The following is a 23,831-nucleotide window of genomic DNA, read 5'->3' as shown; positions in this document are numbered from 1 at the left end:
TCTTTCAGTGGCAAGGTAAATACAGTAATCTACTTTTAATAATCCCATTGCTTCAATATAACTTCTAAAATAATTTGGGGGTATATATTGGTCCCTATATTATACACAGTATTGTATACACAGCTTAAGTATCAGAGAGGCAGCCGTGTTCGTCTGGATCTGTAAAAAGCAACAAAAAGTCCTGTGGCACCTTATGGACTAACAGATATATTGGAGCATAAACTTTCATGGGTGAATACCCACTTCGTCATGCCTCTGACGAAGTGGATATTCACCCACAAAAGTTTATGCTTCAATACATCTGTTAGTCTATAACAGGGGTCAGCAACCTTTCAGAAGTGGTGCGCTGACTCTTCATTTATTCACTCTAATTTAAGGTTTCGCGTGCCAGTAATACATTTTAATGCTTTTAGAAGATCTCTTTCTATAAGTCTATAATATATAACTAAACTATTGTTGTATGTAAAGAAAATAAGGGTTTTTAAATGTTTAAGAAGCTTCATTTAAAATTCAATTAAAATGCAGAGCCCCCAGGCCGGTGGCCAGGACTGGGGCAGTGTGAGTGCCACTGCAAATCAGCTCACGTGCCGCCTTTGGCACACGTGCCATAGGTTGCTGACCACTGGTCTGTAAGGTGCCACAGGACTCTTTGATGCTTTATACACAGCTTAGTCTGTTTTGAAAGACATGACTTATTATCAAGTGTGATTTATCGCTGAGAAGCTTCCTGGCATGAGGTATAATGCCTGTTAATTTCAGTTGTGTAAGGAGTGGCATTCCATGCCCAGTTATGATAATGAAAATCAGCATTAGAATACAAAGTCATTACTTCCATCAGCGACAGGCATGCTTGCAGACATGGAAATGACTCATTGTACGGACTATAGATTCCTTTTTTAAAAAATTCATTTTATATGCCCCTTTGCCTTAGTTTATGAAGACTGATTTGTCAGTTATATGAAGATGCTTTATCTCTTTCAGTAGTACTGTCTGGAGTTATTAATTAGGTGTCCTAGTTGGAGCTGTACTTTTCAGGTCACTGTGATGTATCATTGAAACAGACCCATTAAGATGAGTGATGTGTGTTGTAATTTCATTAGTGTCATCAAGAATGTATTACACTTTCCTTTTAGTAGTCTCTCTGTTTTGTGTGGGTCAGGCTGACTATATGAATTATATTTTTAAGATCAAAATAATTAAAGATGAAGGAAGATATTTAAACGATTAGGCAAGAGGGTGGAATTAATGTTGTTTTAAAAGTGTAGGCTACAAAAACGATTTCAGTTGCAGAATGTTTTAGTGATTGAATTACATAGAGTAAATGTAGGTGTAGGTCTATGTATAGCAATTGAATATCAATATTAATGCATGCAAGTGAAATGGCGAGGTATTTTTCAAAGCAGTTGTAATTTTTAATTAAAACACTTTTTACTGACTGGAAAATACATGAAAATTTAAAAACTGAGTACCATTATAGCCATTTTTTCATTTGATGAAACCTGGTGATAGCAAAATGAAATACTATTCGCTGACTCTTTGTAAGGATTCATAAAGAGAATTCGTTATATGCAGCAAAAAAAAAAGTGGTATGGTTTGCAATGCAGAGATAAGTAATTGGAAAATATAAGATCCTGGTGAGAATCCATAGAAGAACTTTTTTAAAAGATACTTCTAATGTTGCTTGTTATGCTTTTAAAGTATTGTCATACATCACAAAAAGCTTCTACCATGCTGTGCAATAGATCAACTGTTCCTAAATTATATTATTATTACAGAAGTTAAGATCTTCTTTTACATGATGATGAAAGCGCTCCTGTCTCTTACATTCACTAGTCAACTAAATATGCCTCATTATATGTTGATTTGTACTCTGGTCAGTTAAGAGTATTTGTCTTAAATATAGGGCTGTAAAGCGATTAAAAATTAGTCGTGATTAATCGCACAGTTAAACAATAATAAGATACCATTTATTTAAATATTTTTGATGTTTTCTACATTTTTAAATATATTGATTTCAATTACAGCACAGAATACAAAGTGTACATTGCTCACTTTATATTTATTTTTATTGCAAATATTTGCACTGTAAAAAAGAAAAGAAAGTGTATATTTCAATTCACCTAATACAAATACTGTAGTGCAATCTCTTTATCATGCAAATTAAACTTACAAATGTAGAATTAGGTACAAAAAATAATTGTATTCAAAAATAAAGCAATGTAAAACTTTAGAATGTACAAGTCCACTCAGTCCTACTTCTGCCAGTCGCTCAGACAAACAAGTTTGGTTACAATTTGCAGGAGATAATGCTGCACACATCTTGTTTACAGTGTCACCTAAAGTGAGAACAGGCGTTCGCATGGCATTGTTGTAGCTTGCATCACTAAAGATTCGTATATCCCTTCATGCTTCAACAACCATTCCAGAAGACATGCGTCCATGCTGATGACGGATTCTGCTTGATAACAATCCAAAGCAGAGCAGATGGACACATGTTCATTTTCATTCTCTGAGTCAGATGCCAGCAGCAGAAGGTTGATTTTATTTTTCGGGTTCTGTAGTTTCCACATCGGAGTGTTGCTCCTTTAAGACATCTGAAAGCATACTCCACACCTCATCCCTCTCAGATTTTGAAAGGTACTTCAGATTCTTAAATCTTGGGTCAAGTGCTGTATCTATACTTAGAAATCTCACATTGGTACCTTGTCATAAAATTTTTCCCAGATCTGGACCTTAGCGTCCAAAATATGGGTGTTAGCATGAAAACCTCCAAGCTTAGTTACCAGCTTGGACCTGATAACGCTGCCACCAGCCAGGGATTTATACAATGCCTAGCTCACTGTGGTCTCCCCAAAATCTTCCCTGGGGGACCCCAAGACTCAGATTCCTTGAGTCTCACAACAAAGGGGAATAAACCATTTCCCTTCCCCCTCCTCCCCTCCAGGTGTTCCCTCCCTGGGTTCCTGGAGAGATATACAGAAGCAAGCTCTGTGAATCTGAACAGAGGGACTCCACCCTCCCTGTTTTCAGTCCTGGAAAACACAAGTACCGAGAGAGCTAATATCTCCACCACCCCCCTTCGCCCAGAGGGTATGCAAAGTCAGGCTTAGTAAATCTAACACAAAGAGATTTTCCCCCTGACTTCTTCCTCCCACCAATTCCCTGGAGTCCCCACTAAAGAAAAACTCCAACAGGTCTTAAAAAGAAAGCTTTATATAAAAAGAAAGAAAAGGACATAAAAATGGTCTCTCTGTATTAAGGTGACAAATACAGGGTCATTTGCTTAAAAGAAAAAAATGAATAAACAGCCTTATCCAAAAAGAATACAATTTAACACATTCCAGCAACTACACACATGTAAATACAAAAGAAAACAATATAAACCTTATTGTCTTACTATCTTTGTACTTACAACTTGGAAACAGAAGATTAGAAAGCCAGGAGATAGAAAAATCACTCTCATAGCCGAGAGGGCACAGACACAAGACAAAGAACAAAGAACTCACACCCAAATTTCCCTCCACCCAGATTTGAAAAAGTCTTGTTTCCTGATTGCTCCTCTGGTCAGGTGTTTCAGGTTACTCCTTTCCAGGTGAAAGACACATTAACCCTTAGCTATCTGTTTATGACATACCTTCTTTGCATTTTGTCAAATCTGCTGTGAAAGTGTTCTTAAAATGAACATGTGCTGCATCATCATCTGAGAGTGCTATAACATGAAATTAATGGCAGAATATGGGTAAAACAGAACAGGAGACATATAAATCTCCCCCAGGAGTTCAATCACAAATTTAATTAATGCATTATTTTTTTAACAATCATCAACAGCATGGAACCATGTCCTCTGGATTTGTGAATGAAGCATGAAGGGGCATATGAATGTTTAGCATATCTGGCACATAATTACTTTGCAATGCTGCCACAAAAGTGCCATGCGAACACCTGTTCTCACTTTCAGGTGACATTGTAAATAAGAAGCAGTCCGCAGTATCTCCCGTAAATGTAAACAAACTTGTTTGTCTTAGTAATTGACTGAACAAGAAGTAGGACTGAGTGGACTTGTAGGCTCTAAAGTTTTGCATTGTTTTGTTTATGAATGCAGTTATGTAACAAAAAAAATCTACATTTGTAAGTTGCACTTTCACGATAAAGAGGTTGCACTACAGTACTTGTATGAGGTGAATTGAAAAATACTGTTTCTTTTGTTTATAATTTTTATAGTGAAAATATTTGTAATAAAAATAATAATATAAAGTGATCACTGTACACTTTGTATTCTGTGTTGTAATAGAAATCAATATATTTGAAAATGTAGAAAAATATCTAAAATATGTAATTAATTTCAATTGGTATTTTATTAACAGTGTGATTAATCGCAGTTTTTAGTCACAATTAATTTTTTTGAATTAATCACGTGAGTTAACTGCGATTAATCAACAGCCCTACTTAAATAATAGCCTGTAACCAACCTGCCATTGGAATCACTGCAGCAGAGTGAAAATGTGTTAAGATCCTAATAGATGTTCATAAAGATAAACAATCTATTTTATTCATGTGTCTTGTTTACAGTAAATTTTAATACTCAAGGTGGAAGTGGTAAAGATAGGTCCCTATACACCTCTAAAATGCACTTTCTAATTGACCTCAAAATCTTGCCATCTTTAGGTTGCCATTTCTTCTCTATGGGCCAGATCTGTGGCTGATGTAAATTGTCATAGCTCCATTGTTTTCAGTTAACTTATAAAGATTTACACAAGTTGAAGATCTGGCCCTATAGCTTTCTCTAGGTACCTAAATGCAGACGACAGTGCCAAAACATTTAGGTACTTAGGATGAACTTCTGGCTCCGTCAAAGTCAATGAGAACTCCCATTGACTTCAACAATTTAAATTGTGTCCCTTAATGCCATGACAGGTTTCAGAGTAGCAGCTGTGTTAGTCTGTATCCGCAAAAAGAACAGGAGTGCTTGTGGTACCTTAGAGACTAAGAAGAAGTGTGCTGTAGCTCATGAAAGCTCACGAAAACTCATGCTGAAATAAATTTGTTAGTCTCTAAGGTGCCACAAGTATTCCTGTTCTTAATGCCATGGTATGTTTCATTGCTAGGCATAATTCAGCCTTTTAAAAAAAAAAGCCATTGTTGAAATAATTTTAAATTATCAATGTTATTTTCCTCTATTTCATGTAAAGGATGCTTTAGTGGAGAGAGAGCATACAGTGAGCTGCTTCTTTCCACCTCACCCCGTTGCCAGACAGGACTGCAACATACCTGTCAAGAAGGAAGGTGACTGGCTTCTGTGCTGGCCACTGCCCACAAGATTGTGTGGCTTGATGGTTTGAGAGTATGACCAGGCATCCAGTCTCCCCAGCATGTGTGCTGTAGTATGTCATGAACACTACATGAGGGGGGCATGCACATATCCTCTGAAAGAACTTGACCCTACTCCCTTTGAAGTAAATGCGGAAACCTGGACTTCAGAGCAAGTAGGATCCAGCCCTCAAGGAGCAGTATGGTATTCTAAATAACTCATTCACCTGTAACTTCCCTAAGGTCATGACTGCTCTGGGACCCAGTGCGAGGCTAGCAGTCCTCCCTCAACTCACCTTTAAAAAAACCTCTCTGGCTATCAGCATGCACCTATTTCACTCATTATACTTCACAGAAGTCCTGTAACTACAGGCAGCATCATCCAGTCGCCTTTAAATTTACGGTACATCATGTTCACATGTAACAGAATCATGTTAAACAGATCTTTGAAGTGGGCACTGCCCTGTTTTACTCGTGCAGTTCCCCCCCCCACACACACACACTCAGGTTCATAATGATTATTTTTTGGTGTAGCACTCAAAATATGCTAGGTGCTATCCTGTTGGAGGATACAAAGATTATCATTCCTACAGCACTATTCTAATTATTGTTTGGGTATTTAATACTCCCTGTAAGAGCAAACGAATTAGAAATAGGTAAGGCTAGTAAGAAATACATTTTTAAAGATCTGAGCTGTTTCATATACTCGGAAGAGTTCACACTTGATTCATAGCATTTTGTTACACACTGCTATACACAAAATACTACTGAGCATAAGTGGCTGTTCTGAGTTGCCATTTATCCTGCCACTTCATTACCACTCCCTCTGGTAATTAGAAGGCTCTGATAATAGTCTGCAGCAGATACTCTTTTCTAGTCTTCTATCTTCCAGGTGAATATCCCTGGCAGTTTTATTACTAATTTGGAGTTGCCACTGGGCCTGTCTTGTAATTAAGTTACTAATGTAGTGTCTTGGCTGTCCTGCTTTCTTTGTTACTGTTTTCATGTTCGTGCTATGGAATTTCTTCCTCCCTGTGTTTTTCTGGATAAAGCCCTGCACAGAATCACTTATGGCCTTTTTAACTGAAACTTCACACACTTTGGTTTGCAATCAAAGGTGCCCCTAGGGTAGAGCTTTATGATATTTACATGATTATTTAATTGGTATAATGATTTCTGCATTTACTACTGCGTTTAGATTACTGCTTTAAAAGACCTACAGAAGTCTCATGAAAACCATTGAATAGCTTTAATTTCAATCCTGCAACACCTTACACAGACAAAATTCCCAAAGAATCTGGCAGTAGGTTTTCCTGCAATAGCAACTTCAGGATTGGATCCTGTATGAATAATTCTGCTTTTATCTTATGTTGTCTGTATTTATCTTTAGTTATTTTTTGTTAATTCGTAAGGATGTTGCCTGAAAACACCAGTTTTTGTTTTGTAAGAGTTTTGCTATTCCTTAGTGCAGGAATCGGCAACCTTTGGCACGTGGTCCATCAGGGAAATCCGCTGGCGGGCCATGACGGTTTGTTTACCTGGACCGTCTGCAGGTTCGTCCCAGGCTGCTCCCCGCAGAGGTTCCCGCTTCCCACGTGCCAAAGGTTGCTGATCCCTGCTTTAGTGTATTCTCTGACTTTAGTCTGCAATGTTAAAGATGGTTGCACTGGTGATGATGTCACAGAGGACTCTGGGTGAAATAATATTCCTGCTGAAGTTAGTGAGAGTTTTGCATTGTCTTCAGTCTGACCAGGATTTCTCCCTAATATTAAAGTGGGAAATAAGCAATAGGAGCAGAGAGGAAAGAAAATATTTCTTTCATATATAGGTTCCCCAGTAATAACTTAAATCTTTTAAAAGGGAATAAACGCAATCCTGCTGAGAACATGAGATACTTCAAGAGAGGTATTGTGGGCCTAAGTGTGTCAGTTCAATTGAATCTTGAATGACTGAGTGAACAAGGAAGAATCTGGGTGTTCTTGCATAGGCTTTGTAAATGTTTTTAGTGTACATGCACCTAGAGCGATGGACAGGTGCACTTTCGAAAACCAGAATAAATATGTACACATCTTTTCAGTGTGCTGCAGGCTAGGTTTGCTATAGATATGTATCATTTATAAAGCGTAGCTGGTACTTTGAGGGATCCCTGATGATTTGTGATGAAGTAATTGTTTTCATCTGTTTGAGTAAAGTGTTTACCATTTTCCATTGTTCTCTTTTAGAAACATACTTTACAGGCTGGATGAAAAGATGAGCCAATTTTCAGTACTACTAGAGGCACTGGAGCACTGCAAGCTACATCAGTCAAATGAGACCCTTCAAGCAGCCTTGTCAAAGGTGCTGAACAGCATCAATTCAGCTCAGGTTTACTTCAGTGCAGGACTTGATGTGTTTGAGACTGCCTTTGCTGGAAAGAAATGAGAAAACTCTCAGCATTCTAAGAAGTTTGTTTACAATTCACTAAGCAAAAGTTCGAGTCGGACCAGCATTTCTTTGAGATTAAAAGTTTTTTCAACTTTTTTTTTTCAATCGGTGTTTAAAGGTACTACAGTGTGTATTCTAATAACTATAAAACAGTCTTTTGCACTGTTCACGGTAAATCCCAGATGTCTCTTTGAGAATGTGTAAAAACATACTTGGGGGGAATAACACTCAAGATTTGATTTTTAGAAGGAAATCTGCTGTATTTTTATATGTAAAATATATTTTTATGACTAAGGGCTCCATCTTGCAAAGTGCTGAACAGTTGCTGCAAAATGCTAAGGGCCTGATTTTCAGAGGTGAGGAACACCCACTGTTGTAAGTATCTCAGAGCTGTGAATGTTCAGCACCTCAGCAAATCATGACTGCAGTACCCTAAAATTCATTGGTTCACCCTTAAGTCCTCCAATACCCAGATTTGCTACACCTCCACAACAAATTCATCTTTGTTCTTTCCCCTTTATGTCTGGGGAGAGGAAGTTGAGGGATGTGGGTTCATTCTATTGGTGTTCAGGGCATGCAGGACTAAGGAGGTGGCACTCAATACCTTACAGGTAGAGTCCAACATTCTGAGACCATCCTTACTCCTGTGGATGATGCATATAGTCTGAATGTTGCTTAGGTTCTGGGAGCGTTAAGAACCTTTGATTATCCTGTTTCTGCACCAGAAAAGGAGAATTTTAATTGCAATGAAAAGCATGTGTGTTTTTTTTTTTTGTTTTTAACAATTCAGATGATTTAGGAAGATCTGAATTAGTCGACAGAGTTGACCAAAAACATTTTGAATGTTTATATTTATGAAATGAAGTGCCTAACCTTACAGAACTAGTAGTACTACCCTGGTTAACAAACTGTCAACTTTTATAATGGCATCCATTATACGGGCCCCCGTCTCTCCTAGAGTGGTATAAGGGGGCCTTACCGTAAATGAGAATCAAAATCTAAAAATCCTAGGAAAGTTCTTAAGATACAGGGCTTGATTGTTTCATTGGCAGGACTCAGGCTGTGGACTCACAGCAGTGCAATCATAGTAATGCAAGCCATCTACAGTTCCCACCCCTCCAGAGATTCTGGAATAGCCAGCACAACCCAAATAGATTAAGCATGTCTCTTGTCTGAAACATAAACCAGTATTCCCTTAATGGAATCCTGTCTGAGGGAAACAGTAATACCTCTACCACTGCATAGCATGGAATTATTGATGGGTGAAGCAGGTACAGTTTGTACCTCCCTGCGCTGCTGAGGTGAATGTGAGTGCACACAGGACAACTGGAATGCTAGTCATTTAATTTTGCAAAACAGGTGACTGAAGGGGCCAAAGTTTACTGGGACTTAGGGCTTTAAATCCATAAATTATTATAACTCCATACAATAAAATGTAGAGCATATAGAGAAACACAATTTTAAGAATGATTAGTGTGGCATTAGAGCTGCAAGGAAAAAATGATCAGACGTCACCGGGACTTCCAGACTGAAAAAGGAGTTGCTGTCTGGGATCCTAAATAGTTTATTGTTGCCTCAAATTTGCCCATGAAAATAAAAAGGAGATATTTCAATTTATAATGAAAACAGCCACATTTCTGTTTGAATGTAGAAAAATTTCACCTGAGGAAAATTGCAAATTTGTCCAAAGGGTGCAACTTCATGTCAGTACTGTTCTCAAAGTAAAAAGAGGGAGTTTTATCACAACTCTGAGTCTTTATTTCCCCACATATTGTTCTTCAAAAACATACTTCTATAGCTGCAATGTTTGATATAGAGTGCATGCAACTTTGCTTTTATCACATTTCGTCATACATTATTAATGCAGGAAAGGGTTTACTCTCTACCTTTCAGCTAACACTAGGTGCTTCTAATATGGAGGGAGCAGGTGAGCAATTTGACTTTCCAAACCTACTCTAAAGAGATGGCATGGCACCATTTTCTTCTGCCATAGCACATCTTCTCTGCCATCGGGTTTCCAATAGCACCCCTCCCCGTGGTTTCTAACTGGTTGGAACTGCTTCATATGTGTGTTCTGTATTTGCCAACAATATTTAACAATTTATTGCATGCACTAGATTTGTATTGTATTTGTTGAGGAGGAGCAATCTCCCAGCTGTGAGGTTAGTGCCAGGTCTTCCTTGGGTTACTGATCCCCTCAAGCTTGATCCTGCTCCCATTGAAGTCAATGGTAAAGTGCTTATTGACTTCAGTGGTTCAGAATCAGGCTCCAATAAAGGGCCCTAAAATATAGACCAACACCTCTTGGCAAGTTTCCTTCTTCCAGAAAGGACTAGTAGCCCTTTCTGGGTCTAAAATGTAAAATCCCCCAATCTCCATTAATCCAATCTCTGTCATTTCCAATATTGTATAAATTGAGATTTTTTGAGACGACTGTGTCATTTGTTACAACTTCATCATTCCTGACTAACTTTCCTTTCCACCTTCCTCCAGTGATGTTAGACCATAACCAGTTTTAAAGTCACAGACCTTGACGTATTCTACTTCAGATAACACCATTATAGTATATGTCTGCCTAGGGATGATCCCCTGCACCTGCGGGGCATAGGCTTGATGGGTTACTAGATGCTAACTCGTCTGATTTTAGAGGTGTAAGTGGGTGCTCACAGGTAATTTTTGCACCACTTTTCTTTTGAAAAGGTACTGCAGGCCATCTCTTGCCAATGTTTTTTTACATGTAGTCTGGTAGAGTCAGGGAATTGATAGCAAGATAAAACCTTAAATATATAGTGAATTTCTAATATAGAATCTTTCTCTCAGCCAATTGTTCCACAGGTAAGAAAAGGTGTTTGTAATAGTTTACTCAAACTAAATTCCTTCTGGTATTGTGTTGAAATAAATGAAATGCCCTTTTTAAAAATGCGGTATGTTTGCAAACTCCTTGAAGGGATACTAAAAAAAAATCTGTTACCTTTTCATGAGCATCGATTGCCAAACCCAGCATAACAAATACATTGATTGCTAGAGCTCCTACTCGCCGGGACCAGAAATCCTAAGGCTTGCGATAGTTGTATGGTAAAGTAGTTGATAATAAAAGGCTAACATGATTTTATTAGTGCATATTTTAGTGAGTCCATAAAGAACTAAAATATAATCAAATCATATAAATAACAAGGACATTGAAGCTGGAATTTCAGCACTAACTTCATAGTGGACAGTGAATTGTTTTTCTCACCCAAGAAAAACAAGCCCCTTTTGCTGTACAGTATACACAAATAAACATATTGCTTGTATAGTGCCTTTATTTTTCAAGTATTGTGCATATACTAATTTATATACATGGTACCATCCCCACCCACATAGATGGAGGTGATACCCATGTGATAAATTCAAGAATGAATTTACCATACACTTGACTGCTTCACCTGCCCTCTGTCCATTATCATAGCTTCTAGGACTTGTTCAAATCTAAGGAGCTGTAAGAAGGGCACTGCAGCAATGCATGGGGAACAAATCAGTCTCTCAGTTAACTACATTTTTCTCCCTAGGAGTAGTTCTTTCATATGTTTTTTACCCACTTTAATCATTATTACTGTATGCATTTGAAGAATGCACATTATTATAATATTAATTTATCATTCATTTTACAGGGAATTTGGTGTGAAAAATCTCAGCCTAATTGTCTGGGATTCCAAAGCCATTATTTATTGGACAAAGAAATATGACTTGCAAGTCCATTAGCTCAAGCTGTAAAGACTCATGTTTTTATCTCTGGAGATCCCCTTTTCAATCCATGCCCATAAGCACGAAGGTGGTCATCACACATACTGTCTAAGAGATGGATCTAGAGAAAGCAGGATGCACTAGGAAATCTAGAGAAGGGTGTAAACTCATAGGGAAAAATACATAGAGATAGTTAAATATCATAAACTACATATTTTCCTCCAGACGAGTTTGATGAAATTCTGTGGCCTGTATTATGCAGGAAGTCAAACTAGATGACCATAATATGATACCTTCTGGTCTTAAAATTTATGACTCATTTGAGGGAGAGAGAGAGAGAGAGAGAATGCTAAGTTTGGGTTTAGATACATTTTCAAGAGAACAATGATAAGAGATGGGCCCATGCTCAAAGCCTTGTATTTTGGGCTATCATCCTTTGAGCTAAGGATAATTGGAAGTGACTACCCTAAAATATGTTAATGTCACTCTTCCAAGGTCCAGCTATGTGGGGTGGAAGAAGTTAAGTTCCTTTAACTCTCAGTGGGACTTCAGGGTTCTCAGGATCAGACCTTAACTTGGATAGGTGGTTGCCTGAGTGTCATTCCCTTTGCTCTGAAGGCAAATTCTTTCTAGCACTGCACTACCAGTTCCTGCCAATTTAGGAGTGAAAAGCAAAGTCCAGTTTCAGAGGTCTGGGGTCTGATTTTGCAGCATACTTAGCACCTAGCACTTGTATGTTTAAAGCCTGGCTTCATTGACTTCTGTTGCTTCTGTAAGTGCTCAACACTTCTACAAGACAGACCCCGGGGTCTCAAGTCAGGCACCCAGAAAATTAGGACAGTTAGTGGCCACCTCTGTAAAGTTTGGTTGAAATGATTTGTCCAGCACCACAAAGGAACTTTGTGTCAGAGGCAGGGATAAAATCCAGTTCTCCAGGACAGTATCCAACTGCTTTGACCATGAGACTGTGCTTTTTCTCCTCACAATCCCCATCTTGTTCACTATACATCTTTCCAAACTAATGACTTCCCCCTTCTCCAGGCCCCTTGTGTCCATGTCACAATGGCGGGATGGTTCAGAGCTCCCAGTGTGCTCCTGTGATTCCCAGTTAACATAACCTTGAGCCCTGATCAGCTGATATAGGATAGAGCAGTTTTGAGGCTGCTTTGCAGCCCCACCCAGAACATTAAGGCACTAGTGGTTTCCAGTACTTACTAGAATGTTCTGCCTTGTGGCAATCTGGTATTGTACACTATTTGTGGCTTTTCATACATTCAACTGGACTTTTTTTCCCCCTCTCTGCCCTCATTTCCTGGCCTCAGCATCTACATTTTTTTACATTCTATGAATCCACTAGAGGGGAATTAAGGAGATGCTTAATATTTCATGTTTGCATCAGATGAGATAAAGACAAAAGCTGTTTGTTTTCCATCTGCAGTCTATGGAAGTTAGTGGGCAACATACTCTTATCATGTATATTATGATTTGGTATGCTAAGAGAAATGGAAAATGAATGTAATTCCTCATCCAATGAAAGCAGAAAGAATTCAGGGAACACTTTACACTCAAATATTTTAACCATTTGTATACAATGAGAGAGAACAAGAAAGAAGTGAAGAAGTATGAGCAGATGATTTCTTATGGAAAATTCTGTTGTGCTTCAGTAAAGGATTTTAATATTGTACTCATGCCTATGCATTCTATACCTCTGAGCCCTCGTACCGCTGGCGTGTCCCATAGGGATTAATCCTAGTGCTGTCCTAAGCCTCCTTCACTACACAGCCCTGACTGATCCTCAGAGCTTGTTCATTCTGTGCACTGAATAAGGCAGGAGCCCTGTGGAAAAACAGTATGTGATTATGTAATTAAAGACTGTTACATCATGCATATGCACAAGAGGTAACAAGTTTATGTAGAAAACTTTAAATATGGCATTTCCTAAATTGGAGTGATTGACTTTGCAGCCTTAATGTTCTTTTAACATTATACTTTTGTGTGTGTTATTTCCTACGTCTTTCAAATAGCAAAGCGAAAAAGCAAATTCCATCATGTTGCATCATAATGATAAACATCTGTCTCCCCTTCTCTCCACCTCCTTCCCTCTGCCTCACTGGATTTCAGTTCATCTTCTTTCTTCACCAGTCCTAGTCTCTCCCCATGCTCCTTGTCTGTTCCCAGTATCTAGCCCCAGGCTCTTGGTACCAGTCTATACTCCTTGAGCCCCTCCCCAGGTTTGGGTCTATTCCCCTCTGCATTCAAATTGGGCAGATTCCTCCTCTACACTGCCTGGGGCCAGCAGAGAGAGCATTGAGAGCACAGGGTCCCTCCTCTCAGATGAGGGTCTAAGTCCCAACATGACCAGGGCAGCCAGAGCTGTCTGCAATTACTGTGAGGTTTTTAATCTGTTAAAATGTTGGTCATCTCTTCTGAGCCTGTGCAAACTGTGATTTTTTGTAAAAGGTTTATCACTTGGCCAAATTTGGGCAAATTTTCATGGGAATGGCAAAAGGCCCGTCTCTGACGCAAAGGCCACTACTCTGCAAAATTTCAACTCCCTGAGGGTGCTAGATCTTCTCAATTACACATTGTCAAAATATTGTGAAAATAGGCAAAACAATGTATTTTTCCCTAGCCTTATTCTCAGAAACGATTGAACCATTTTCACTGAAAATTTCCAATAGCAGTAGTAGTACTAACAATAATTACTAATACTCAGACTGAGGAAAACACCCAGCCTGGAAATTTTCAGTCCAAATGGTAAAAGTTTGGCAAAGTTATAAGCAATTGAAAACAGGGTCTTCTAATAGGAAGTGCTGGGAACACTATAAGAGGTGGTGCTACCAGCCGCACCTATAACAATTATTTTGGTGCTCATGCAGGGTTACAAGATGTCATCACATCATCGGCGTAATAGGTTATTTCAATGTGTCTCATTAAGTATTCTACTTATGGAATAAATCATATTGAAGGCTTCCATAGCTTAGTCTACAAAGTGGGTGGACATAATCAAGTGTAAATACTTATTAGTAATTTTGACAGAAGCTGGCTTAATGATAACATTTCCCAAAACATTTTGTAAGGAGCATTAGTTATTTATATTCTGCTTAATTCCTTGTGTCCCTCGGCATATGATAATAAAGGTAGGATCAACTTTTTAAAAGTTTGCAGGAACCTTTCACGTTCTTTGGTCAGTACTATATAAAGCACAAGACAGAGTATAAGTGTATATAGTGTATGTATATGTGATATACTGTAATCTGGTACAATCATGATGCTTATTAAAAATGTTGGAATATATTAATGTAAATCCTTTAGTCTTGGAAATACACAGGCCTGGAATAAGAACAGAGGCTTAATTTAAAAAATATAGTTAGAACACAGGTATTGAACAGAATTTTTTTTCATTTGTAAGTACAGTTTTATGCTTATTCAGCTATCTATTCATTTGGTAAAAAAAAGAATTTTGTTTAAGCTACTTTTCTCTGTTGTTTTTCCCCAACGAGGCTTTTAAAAATGAAATAAGCACCTATTCTTTGTTGTTTTTTTTAAGTGCTTGCTGCCTTTAATATTTTTAAACGATGTTACACAATGGTTGGGAAGCTCATCTTGCTTTAGAATGGTATTAAGGCCTCTTTATCTGATCATTATCATGCATTGTTTGATAGGCAGAACTGAGGGCTGATCTTTACTACGGAGAGATCGATGCTCTTGCAGTCGATGCAGCACGGATCGATTTAGCAGGTCTAGTGAAGACCCGCTAAATCGATGGCAAAGCACACTCAGGTCAATCCCAGTACTCCACTTTTCCAAGAAGAGCAGGGGAATTTGACTGGAGAGCGTCTCCCATCGACGCAGCACAGCACGGGGTAAGTCGACCTAAACTACATCAAGTTCGGCTATGTTATTTATGTAGCTGGACTAGCATAACTTAAGTTGACTTACCCCCACAATGAAGACAAGCCCTCTGAGTTAAAGTGGTATGGTTTTGAAGCAGTCTCTTGGGAAGGAGGTTCTTTACAGATTCACTAGTGTATTGAACGTAACTCACTTAGGTGGCTTTTACTGTGTCTTTATTATAGAGTCACTATAGGTATCCAAGATGACATTTTGAGGCACTAACCTGAGAGAGCTGAATGTGGTGGTGTAATCAGATTCCAGAGACCTAGTCCATCTGCCACATTTGGAGTGAGCTGGGGGAAGGACTGCTAGTTGAGCAGTTGGTTCAGCTTTTATTCTGGATTCTTAAGAGCACCTCCTCATTGCAACCTTCAAAATATTAACACTGAGAACATAATCTATTTACTGGTACAAAAAACTCCCTGACTGTTGATTGTAAGATTTTTTTTTTTGTCCTCCTAGCATTGATTTAAAAAAAAAAAGATAGCTCTGAAGACTAGAGACAATCATAAGGTTCCTCTGCCAGGGATTGTGGAGATATTTTCTTTCCTATGTTTGTTTATGCCTACAATTCATGGTTATACTACATTTTCAGTTTGTGATGCATTCTTAGTTAGAATTTTTATTCATCCAATTCAATTAACGCCATATGAAAAGCTTATTCAGTGCTAAACTTCACAAAGCAGTATTCTTCTTCGAGTGATTGCTCATATCCATTCCAGTTAGGTGTGCGCGCCGTGCATGCACGTTCGTCGGAAGACTTTTACCCTAGCAACTCCAGTGGGCCGGCAGGTCGCCCCCTAGAGTGGCGCTGGCATAGCGCTCGATATATACCCCTGCCGGCCCACCCGCTCCTCAGTTCCTTCTTACTGCCATGTCGGTCGTTGGAACTGTGGAGCACGGCATAGCTGTCCTCCACGTCCCTAGCTCTCCTTTGTTTCATTGTTCTCATAGTTGTAGATAGTTGTAATTGTAGTTGAACTTCTCGTTATTGTTAACTTTTAGTGCATAGCTGTATATACTTAGTTAGCGGGCTTGAGCTTTAGCCCTTTCCTGCACTCGGCACCGGGCCCATGCCCGGTTCGCCGGGGTTCAAACAGTGCTCGGCCTGCAAGAAGCCGATGCCAACGAGCGATCCCCACGACGCCTGTCTGAAGTGCCTGGGGGAATCGCACATTTCAGATAAGTGCCGCATCTGCAAGGCTTTTAAGCCTAGGACAAAGAAGGAGAGAGACCAGAGGTTAAGGACTCTCCTGATGGAAGCGGCACTTAACCCTGTGGCCCCGACACAGAGCGCCGGCCCCGCTCCAGCACCGGACCGCGCCAGCTCCGGAAAGACGCCCCGGCACCGACCTTCCCCGGCACCGGGACTCGATGCAAGGCCCTCGACGTCTGCCACTCCAACCTCGCAGACTCAAGCGGAGCGCCCGGCACCTACCTCTGCCGCGGCTTCGCCGCCAGGGGTTCCGTCGACTCCGGGCCCCGGAGGTCCGTCGAGTCTGGTCCCTCATAGCTCCCCTATAAGATCCAGGGTTGAGCTGTTGGTCCCTTGGACGCCCGAGACATTCGCTTCGGCACGGGACCTAATTGCTCTGACTGAGCCCACGCTGCCTCAACCCCCGGTGCCTCTGGTGCGGGTTCTATCTAGAGGCAAGCCTGCGACCATGCGAGCGCCGTCTCCGGGCTCGCCCAGCCGGCACCGATCCCCATCGAGGTCCCGGCACCATGGACGTTCTCGCTCCAGGCGCCGCTCGCAGTCCCGGCACTGCTCCCCACGGCGGTACCGGTCGTACTTGCAGCGCCGGTCATCTTCCAGGCGGTCTCGCTACTCCCAGCACCGGTCTGGATTGAGTCGCTGCTACCGGCAACGAGACTCGAGAAGCCGTTCTCGTCGGCGGTCAGCATCCCGGTCGACCTCCCAGCACCGAGCCGGCGGCAGGTCCCGGTCTCGGTCGACCTCCCGGCACTGCACCGGTGGCAGGTTCCGGTCGACCTCCCGGCACTGCGCTGGCGGCAGGTCCCGGTCCCAATCCCGGCACCGGTACGATTCTCGGTACTGGTCCCTGGCACCGAGGAGCTCTTCGACGTCGAGGCCGAGGGAGCCCTATCAGCCCCGTTCGGCCCCACCATGGCCGTCCCAGCAGCCGTCTGTCTCATCACAGGCAGACAGCATGTACGCTCTGGACATGGATAGGCCTGCTGCCCTCTTCCAAGACTTCCCCCCCCCCGCAGGAACAGGGACCCACAACAGTGGGGCTTCTGGACACCCTGGGAGTACCATCAAGCCCAGAGCTCTCAGCACATTTTACCACGACCAGCGACATCTGAGCGCCGGGCTCCGGAGACCTCGTTGTCTCGCCCTCCCCCTTCTCCGACGGGGGAAGACCGGTCTAACTAGCAGTACCCTGAGCTCCCTCCAGGATCAGAGGCATTGGTAAAGACAGAGCCCCCCGTGGACCCGCTCCTACCGGGGGTCTCCTCTTCATCCTCCCCCAATGAGGCAGTGGCGGGAACATCATCCTCCAGTCCCCTCCCACTCGACCTCAGGGCGCACCAGGACCTCCTCAGGCGTGTAGCGCAAAACATGAACTTGCAGGCTGAGGAGGTCTTGGAAATCGAAGCTCCTTTGGTGAGCATTCTCTCAGCGGATGCTCCCACCAAAGTCGCCCTTCTCTTCATTAGGACTATTCAAGCCAATGCCAATACCATCTGGCAATCACCGGCTTCCATACCTCTGGCTACACATGGGGTGGAACACAAGTACATGGCACCCTCCAAAGGGTATGAGTGTCTGCATGTCCACCCGCCCCCGTGCTCCCTCGTCGTGCAGTCTGTGAACAAGAGAGAGCGCCACGGGCAGCAGGCCCCAGCACCGAAATCCAAAGAGGCGAGGCGCATGGACCTGCTAGGCCGGAAGGTCTACTCAGCGGGCACCCTCCAACTCCGGGTGTCTAACCAACAGGCACTCCTTAGCCGCTATGCCTATAACTCCTGGGTAGCGGTGGATAAGTTCAAGGAGTTGTTGCCTCAGGATGCGCGTCAAGAATTCGCTGCAATTCTTGATGAAGGCAAGAAGGTCACGAGAACTTCATTGCAGGCATCCTTGGACGCAGCAGACTCGACCGCCAGAACTCTGGCTTCTGGAGTTACCATGCGCCGCATCTCCTGGCTACAGGTTTCTGGCCTTCCTCCGGAACTCCAACACACCATCCAGGATTTTCCGTTTGAAGGTCAGGGCCTGTTTTCAGAGAAGACTGACCCCAGGCTGAAAAGCCTGAAAGACAATAGGGTCATCATGCGCTCACTAGGGATGCACACTCCTGGGACACAGCGCAGGCCCTTCCGGCCTCAGCAGCAGCAGCGCCGGCCCTATTCCCAGCCCCACCAGCATCGAGACTTTAGCAGGCCCCGAAGCAGGAATGGCTGGCGCAGACAATCGGGCAACCAAAAGGGCCAGAATCAGAACTCCTCTAAAGCCCCACCTGGCCCAAAACCTTCATTTGGAAGGTGCACCCGAGGATGCTGTACCAGTTTTCTCCACGGATCCGTCCCCTCGGTTTTCCAACCGTCTTTCATTCTTCCTCCTGGTGTGGACCCAAATAACATCCGACCGATGGGTCTTATGCACGGTGCAAACGGGATACCGTCTGCAATTTATTTCGCACCCTCCCTCCCGCCCCCCACCCTCGTCCCTCTTCAGGAACCCCTCTCATGAGCAAATCCTCCTTCAGGAGGTGCAGACGCTCCTCGACAAAAGAGCCACAGAGGCAGTTCCAGAGAACGAAAAGGGCAAGGGGTTTTATTCCCGCTACTTTCTGATCCCCAAAGCCAAGGGGGGCCTCAGACCCATCCTCGACCTGCGGGAATTCAACAGATATGTGAAGAAGTTCCGCATGGTATCCCTGGGGACCATTATCCCATCTCTGGATCCTGGAGACTGTTACGTCGCCCTCGACATGCAGGATGCTTATTTTCATATAGCCATTTTCCCGCAACACAGATGTTTCCTTCAGTTCGTGTTCGACCACCACCATTATCAATTTGCGGTCCTCCCGTTTGGCCTCTCCACGGCCCCGAGGGTATTCACGAAATGCATGGCTGTCGTCGTCGCCCATCTTCGACGCAGTCGCATATACGTATTCTCCTACCTCGACGACTGGCTGATTCGAGGCACGTCAGAGTCGCAGGTCCTCAACTATGTCCGCACGGTCAGCAGGCTCTTTGGAGATTTGGGCCTTATCCTCAATGTGGACAAGTCCACTCTGCTTCCCACACAGAGGATAGAGTTCATTGGAGCCATTCTGGACTCCACCTTGGCCAGGGCCATTCTGCCGCTGTCCAGGTTTCAGACGCTGTCGGCCATCATTCGGCGTCTACAGGCGGCTCCCTTGACCTCTGTAAGGACGTGCCTAATCCTCTTGGGCCACATGGCGGCCTGCACCTTCGTTACGGGTTATGCGCGGCTTTGCATGAGGCCCCTCCAGTCCTGGCTTATCAGCCAATACCATCCGGCCAGGCATCGGCTGGACGCGGTTATCACCGTCCCCCGGGAGGTATTGGATTCCCTGCGGTGGTGGCTAGACCAGTCTGTGGTGTGTGCGGGGCTCCCATTTCATCCGCCCCAGCCCTCGGTGTCCATAACAACGGATGCCTCAGATCTGGGTTGGGGGGCCCACCTCGGATCCCTGAGGACACAGGGTCAGTGGTCTCCTCAGGAGGTGGCCCTCCACATCAACATACGGGAGTTGAGAGCGGTCCGCCTTGCTTGCCAAGCATTCTCCCATCAGCTTCAAGGTCGCCGTGTCTCGGTATTCACCAACAACACGACGACCATGTTCTATATCAACAAGCAGGGTGGCACGAGATCCTCTCCCCTATGTCAGGAGGCGATACGGCTCTGGGACTTTTGTATAGCCCACTCCATTCACCTCATGGCATCCTTTCTTCCTGGAGTACGGAACACGCTGGCGGACCATCTGAGCAGATCCTTCCTTTCGCACGAATGGTCCCTTCGCCCGGACGTCGCCCTCTCACTCTTCCAGAGGTGGGGTTGTCCCCGGATGGACCTCTTCGCGTCCAATGGGAACAGGAAATGCCAGAAGTTCTGCTCCTTTCAAGGCCGGGAACCAGGGTCGGTAGCGGATGCCTTCCTTATTCCGTGGACGACGCACCTGTTCTACGCGTTCCCTCCGTTCCCGCTCGTCCACAAGATCCTTCTGAAGGTGCACAGGGACAGGGCCCGCTTGATTATGATAGCTCCAGCGTGGCCCAGGCAACATTGGTATCTGATGTTGCTGGACCTGTCTCTAGCCGACCCAGTCCCCCTGCCCCTTCACCTGGACCTGATCACCCAGGACCACGGCAGGCTCCTTCACCCGGACCTCCAGTCTCTGCACCTCATGGTGTGGCTCCTGCGTGGCTGACCAGGTCTGAACTACGGTGCTCTACCCCGGTACGTCAAGTACTCCTGGGCAGCAGGAAACCTTCCACTAGAGCGACGTACTCAGCCAAGTGGAAGTGTTTCTCCTGTTGGTGCACGGAGAGGGGTTTCCTCCCCACTGAGGTTTCTATCGCCAATATTCTAGATTACATCTGGTCCCTCAAGAAGCAGGGCCTGGCGATATCATCCCTTCGGGTTCACCTGGCAACTATCTCCACCTTTCACCGGGGGGAGATGGCCGTTCGGTTTTCTCTCACCCTATGGTGACCAGATTCCTAAAAGGATTAGAACGTCTCTACCCCCAGGTTCGACCCCCTGCCCCTACCTGGGATCTCAACCTGGTTCTGACTCGGCTCATGGGTCCTCCATTTGAGCCGTTAGCAACTTGCTCCCTGCTCTCTCTCTCATGGAAGACTGCCTTCCTGGTGGCCATCACCTCAGCCAGACGGGTGTCGGAACTCCGGGCCCTCACGGTAGATCCCCCGTATACTGTCTTCCATAAAGATAAGGTGCAGCTGAGGCCACACCCTGCCTTTCTCCCCAAGGTGGTCTCAGCCTTTCATGTCAACCAGGAGATCTTTCTCCCCATTTTTTTTCCAAAGCCCCATTCGTCCCACAGGGAGCAACAGCTCCACTCGCTTGATGTCCGCCGGGCACTCGCGTTTTATGTGAAAAGGACCAAACCGCTCTGCAAATCCCCCCAGCTCTTCGTGGCGGTAGCGGACCAAATCAAGGGGCTACCCATTTCCTCACAGAGGATCTCCTCGTGGGTGACGTCCTGTATCAGGATCTGTTATGACTTGGCCCTGTCATAAACAGATAGCTAAGGGTTAATGTTATTTTACCTGTAAAGGGTTAACACAGGGAACCTGAAACACCTGACCAGAGGACCAATCAGGAAACAAGACTTTTTCAAATCTGGGTGGAGGGAAGTTTTGGGTGTGAGTTCTTTGTCTTGGGTCTGACCCTCTCGGCTCTGAGAGTGATTTTTCTATCTCCTGGCTTTCTAATCTTCTGTTTCCAAATTGTAACTACAAGGATAGTAAGACAATAGGTTTATATTGTTTTCTTTTGTATTTACATGTGTGTAGTTGCTGGAATGTTTTAAATTGTATTCTTTTTGGATAAGGCTGTTTATTCATTTTTCTTTTAAGCAATTGACCCTGTATATTGTCAACTTGATACAGAGCCTATTTTTAATGTCCTTTTTTCTTTCTTTTTATATAAAGCTTTCTTTTTAAGACCTGTTGGAGTTTTTCTTTAGTGGGGACTCCAGGGAATTGAGTCTGCAGCTTACCAGGGAATTGGTGGGAGGAAGAAGTCAAGGGGAAAATCTCTTTGTGTTAGATTTACTAAGCCTGACTTTGCATACCCTCTGGGTGAGGGGGAGAGATTAGATCTCTCGGTACTTGTGTTTCCAGGACTGGAAGCAGGGAATCTCCTAGGGTCGTCCAGGGAGGGGAGCCTGGGAGGAAGTAACAAGGAAACAAGGGGAGGGGGTTATTTCCCTTTGTTGTAAGACTCAAGGCATCTGAGTCTGGGGGTCCCCCAGGGAAGGTTTTGGGGAGACCACAGTGAGCTAGGCACTGTATAATTCCTGGCTGGTGGCAGCTTTACCAGGTCCAAGCTGGTAACTAAGCTTGGAGGTTTTCATGCTAACACCATATTTTGGACGCTAAGGTCCAGATCTGGGAAAAATGTTATGACAAGCCCACACCCCTACGGGCCATGTGACTGCGCACTCCACCAGGGCGCAAGCATCATCGATGGCTTTCCTCGCCCACGTGCCCATCCAGGAGATCTGTAGGGCGGCGACCTGGTCCTCCGTCCACACCTTCGCTTCCCATTATGCCCTGGTCCAGCAGTCAAGAGATGACGCGGCCTTCGGCTCTGCAGTGCTCCATGCCGCGACTTCTCACTCCGACCCCACCGCCTAGGTAGGGCTTGGGATTCACCTAACTGGAATGGATATGAGCAATCACTCGAAGAAGAAAAGACGGTTACTCACCCTTGTAACTGTTGTTCTTCGAGATGTGTTGCTCATATCCATTCCACACCCGCCCTCCTTCCCCACTGTCGGAGTAGCCGGCAGGAAGGAACTGAGGAGCGGGTGGGCTGGCAGGGGTATATATCGAGCGCCATGCCGGCGCCACTCTAGGGGGTGACCTGCCGGCCCACTGGAGTTGCTAGGGTAAAAGTCTTCCCACGAATGTGCATGCGCAGTGCGCACACCTAACTGGAATGGATATGAGCAACACATCTCGAAGAACAACAGTTACAAAGGTGAGTAACCGTCTTTTATTTGACAGGAAATCAGGCATGACTGGCACGTTCACAGTCATTGGGCCAAATCCTCAACTACAATATTTAGAAAGTTGGTTTAATTGGCCAGCTGGGAATTCTGCCAGTGTGCATAGGGGTTTAGAGATTTCACAGAGAATTCCTGTGACTTCCCCCTTCTCCAGGCCCCTTGTGTCCATGTCACAATGGCGAGATGGTTCAGAGCTCCCAATGTGCTCCTGTGATTCCCAGTTAGCATAACCTTGAGCCCTGATCAGCTGATATAGGATAGAGCAGTTTTGAGGCTGCTTTGCAGCCCCACCCAGAACATTAAGGCACTAGTGGTTTCCAGTACTTACTAGAATGTTCTGCCTTGTGGCAATCTGGTATTGTACACTATTTGTGGCTTTTCATACATTCAGCTGGACTTTTTCCCCCCATCTGCCCTCATTTCCTGGCCTCAGCATCTGCATTTTTTTACATTCTATGAGTCCACTAGAGGGGAATTAAGGAGATGCTTAATATTTCATGTTTGCATCAGATGAGATAAAGACAAAAGCTCTTTGTTTTCCATCTGCAGTCTATGGAAGTTAGTGGGCAACATACTCTTATCATGTATATTATGATTTGGTATGCTAAGAGAAATGGAAAATGAATGTAATTCCTCATCCAATGAAAGCAGAAAGAATTCAGGGAACACTTTATACTCAAATATTTTAACCATTTGTACACAACGAGAGAGAACAAGAATGAAGTGAAG

At 43.8% G+C, this 23,831-nt stretch overlaps 2 protein-coding genes across 4 annotated transcripts in view; both read left to right on the top strand.

The window, feature by feature from the left end:
• NAALADL2 (N-acetylated alpha-linked acidic dipeptidase like 2) overlaps window positions 1-9,440 on the top strand; it is a 921,662-nt gene extending 912,222 nt beyond the window's left edge. For all 3 annotated transcript variants that reach the window (XM_030575533.1, XM_030575534.1, XM_030575532.1), the window contains one exon: window positions 7,530-9,440. In XM_030575533.1, coding sequence (XP_030431393.1) covers window positions 7,530-7,728 — 199 coding nt within the window. In that variant the 3' untranslated portion in view covers window positions 7,729-9,440. The remainder of the gene's footprint in view (window positions 1-7,529) is intronic.
• Window positions 9,441-16,594: 7,154 nt separating this feature from the next.
• On the top strand, window positions 16,595-17,798 carry LOC115657657 (translation initiation factor IF-2-like). Its single transcript, XM_030575735.1, has 2 exons — window positions 16,595-17,290; window positions 17,369-17,798. The coding sequence occupies exons 1-2, from the start codon at window positions 16,608-16,610 to the stop codon at window positions 17,787-17,789; spliced, it is 1,104 nt and encodes a 367-aa protein (XP_030431595.1). The 5' UTR covers window positions 16,595-16,607; the 3' UTR covers window positions 17,790-17,798.
• The last annotated feature ends 6,033 nt before the right edge of the window (window positions 17,799-23,831 follow it).

The sequence above is a fragment of the Gopherus evgoodei genome, chromosome 9, assembly GCF_007399415.2.
Source record: "Gopherus evgoodei ecotype Sinaloan lineage chromosome 9, rGopEvg1_v1.p, whole genome shotgun sequence".
NCBI lineage: Eukaryota > Metazoa > Chordata > Testudines > Testudinidae > Gopherus > Gopherus evgoodei.
The sequence above is the reverse complement of the archived record's forward strand: the minus strand, read 5'-3'. Positions and strand labels throughout refer to the sequence as shown.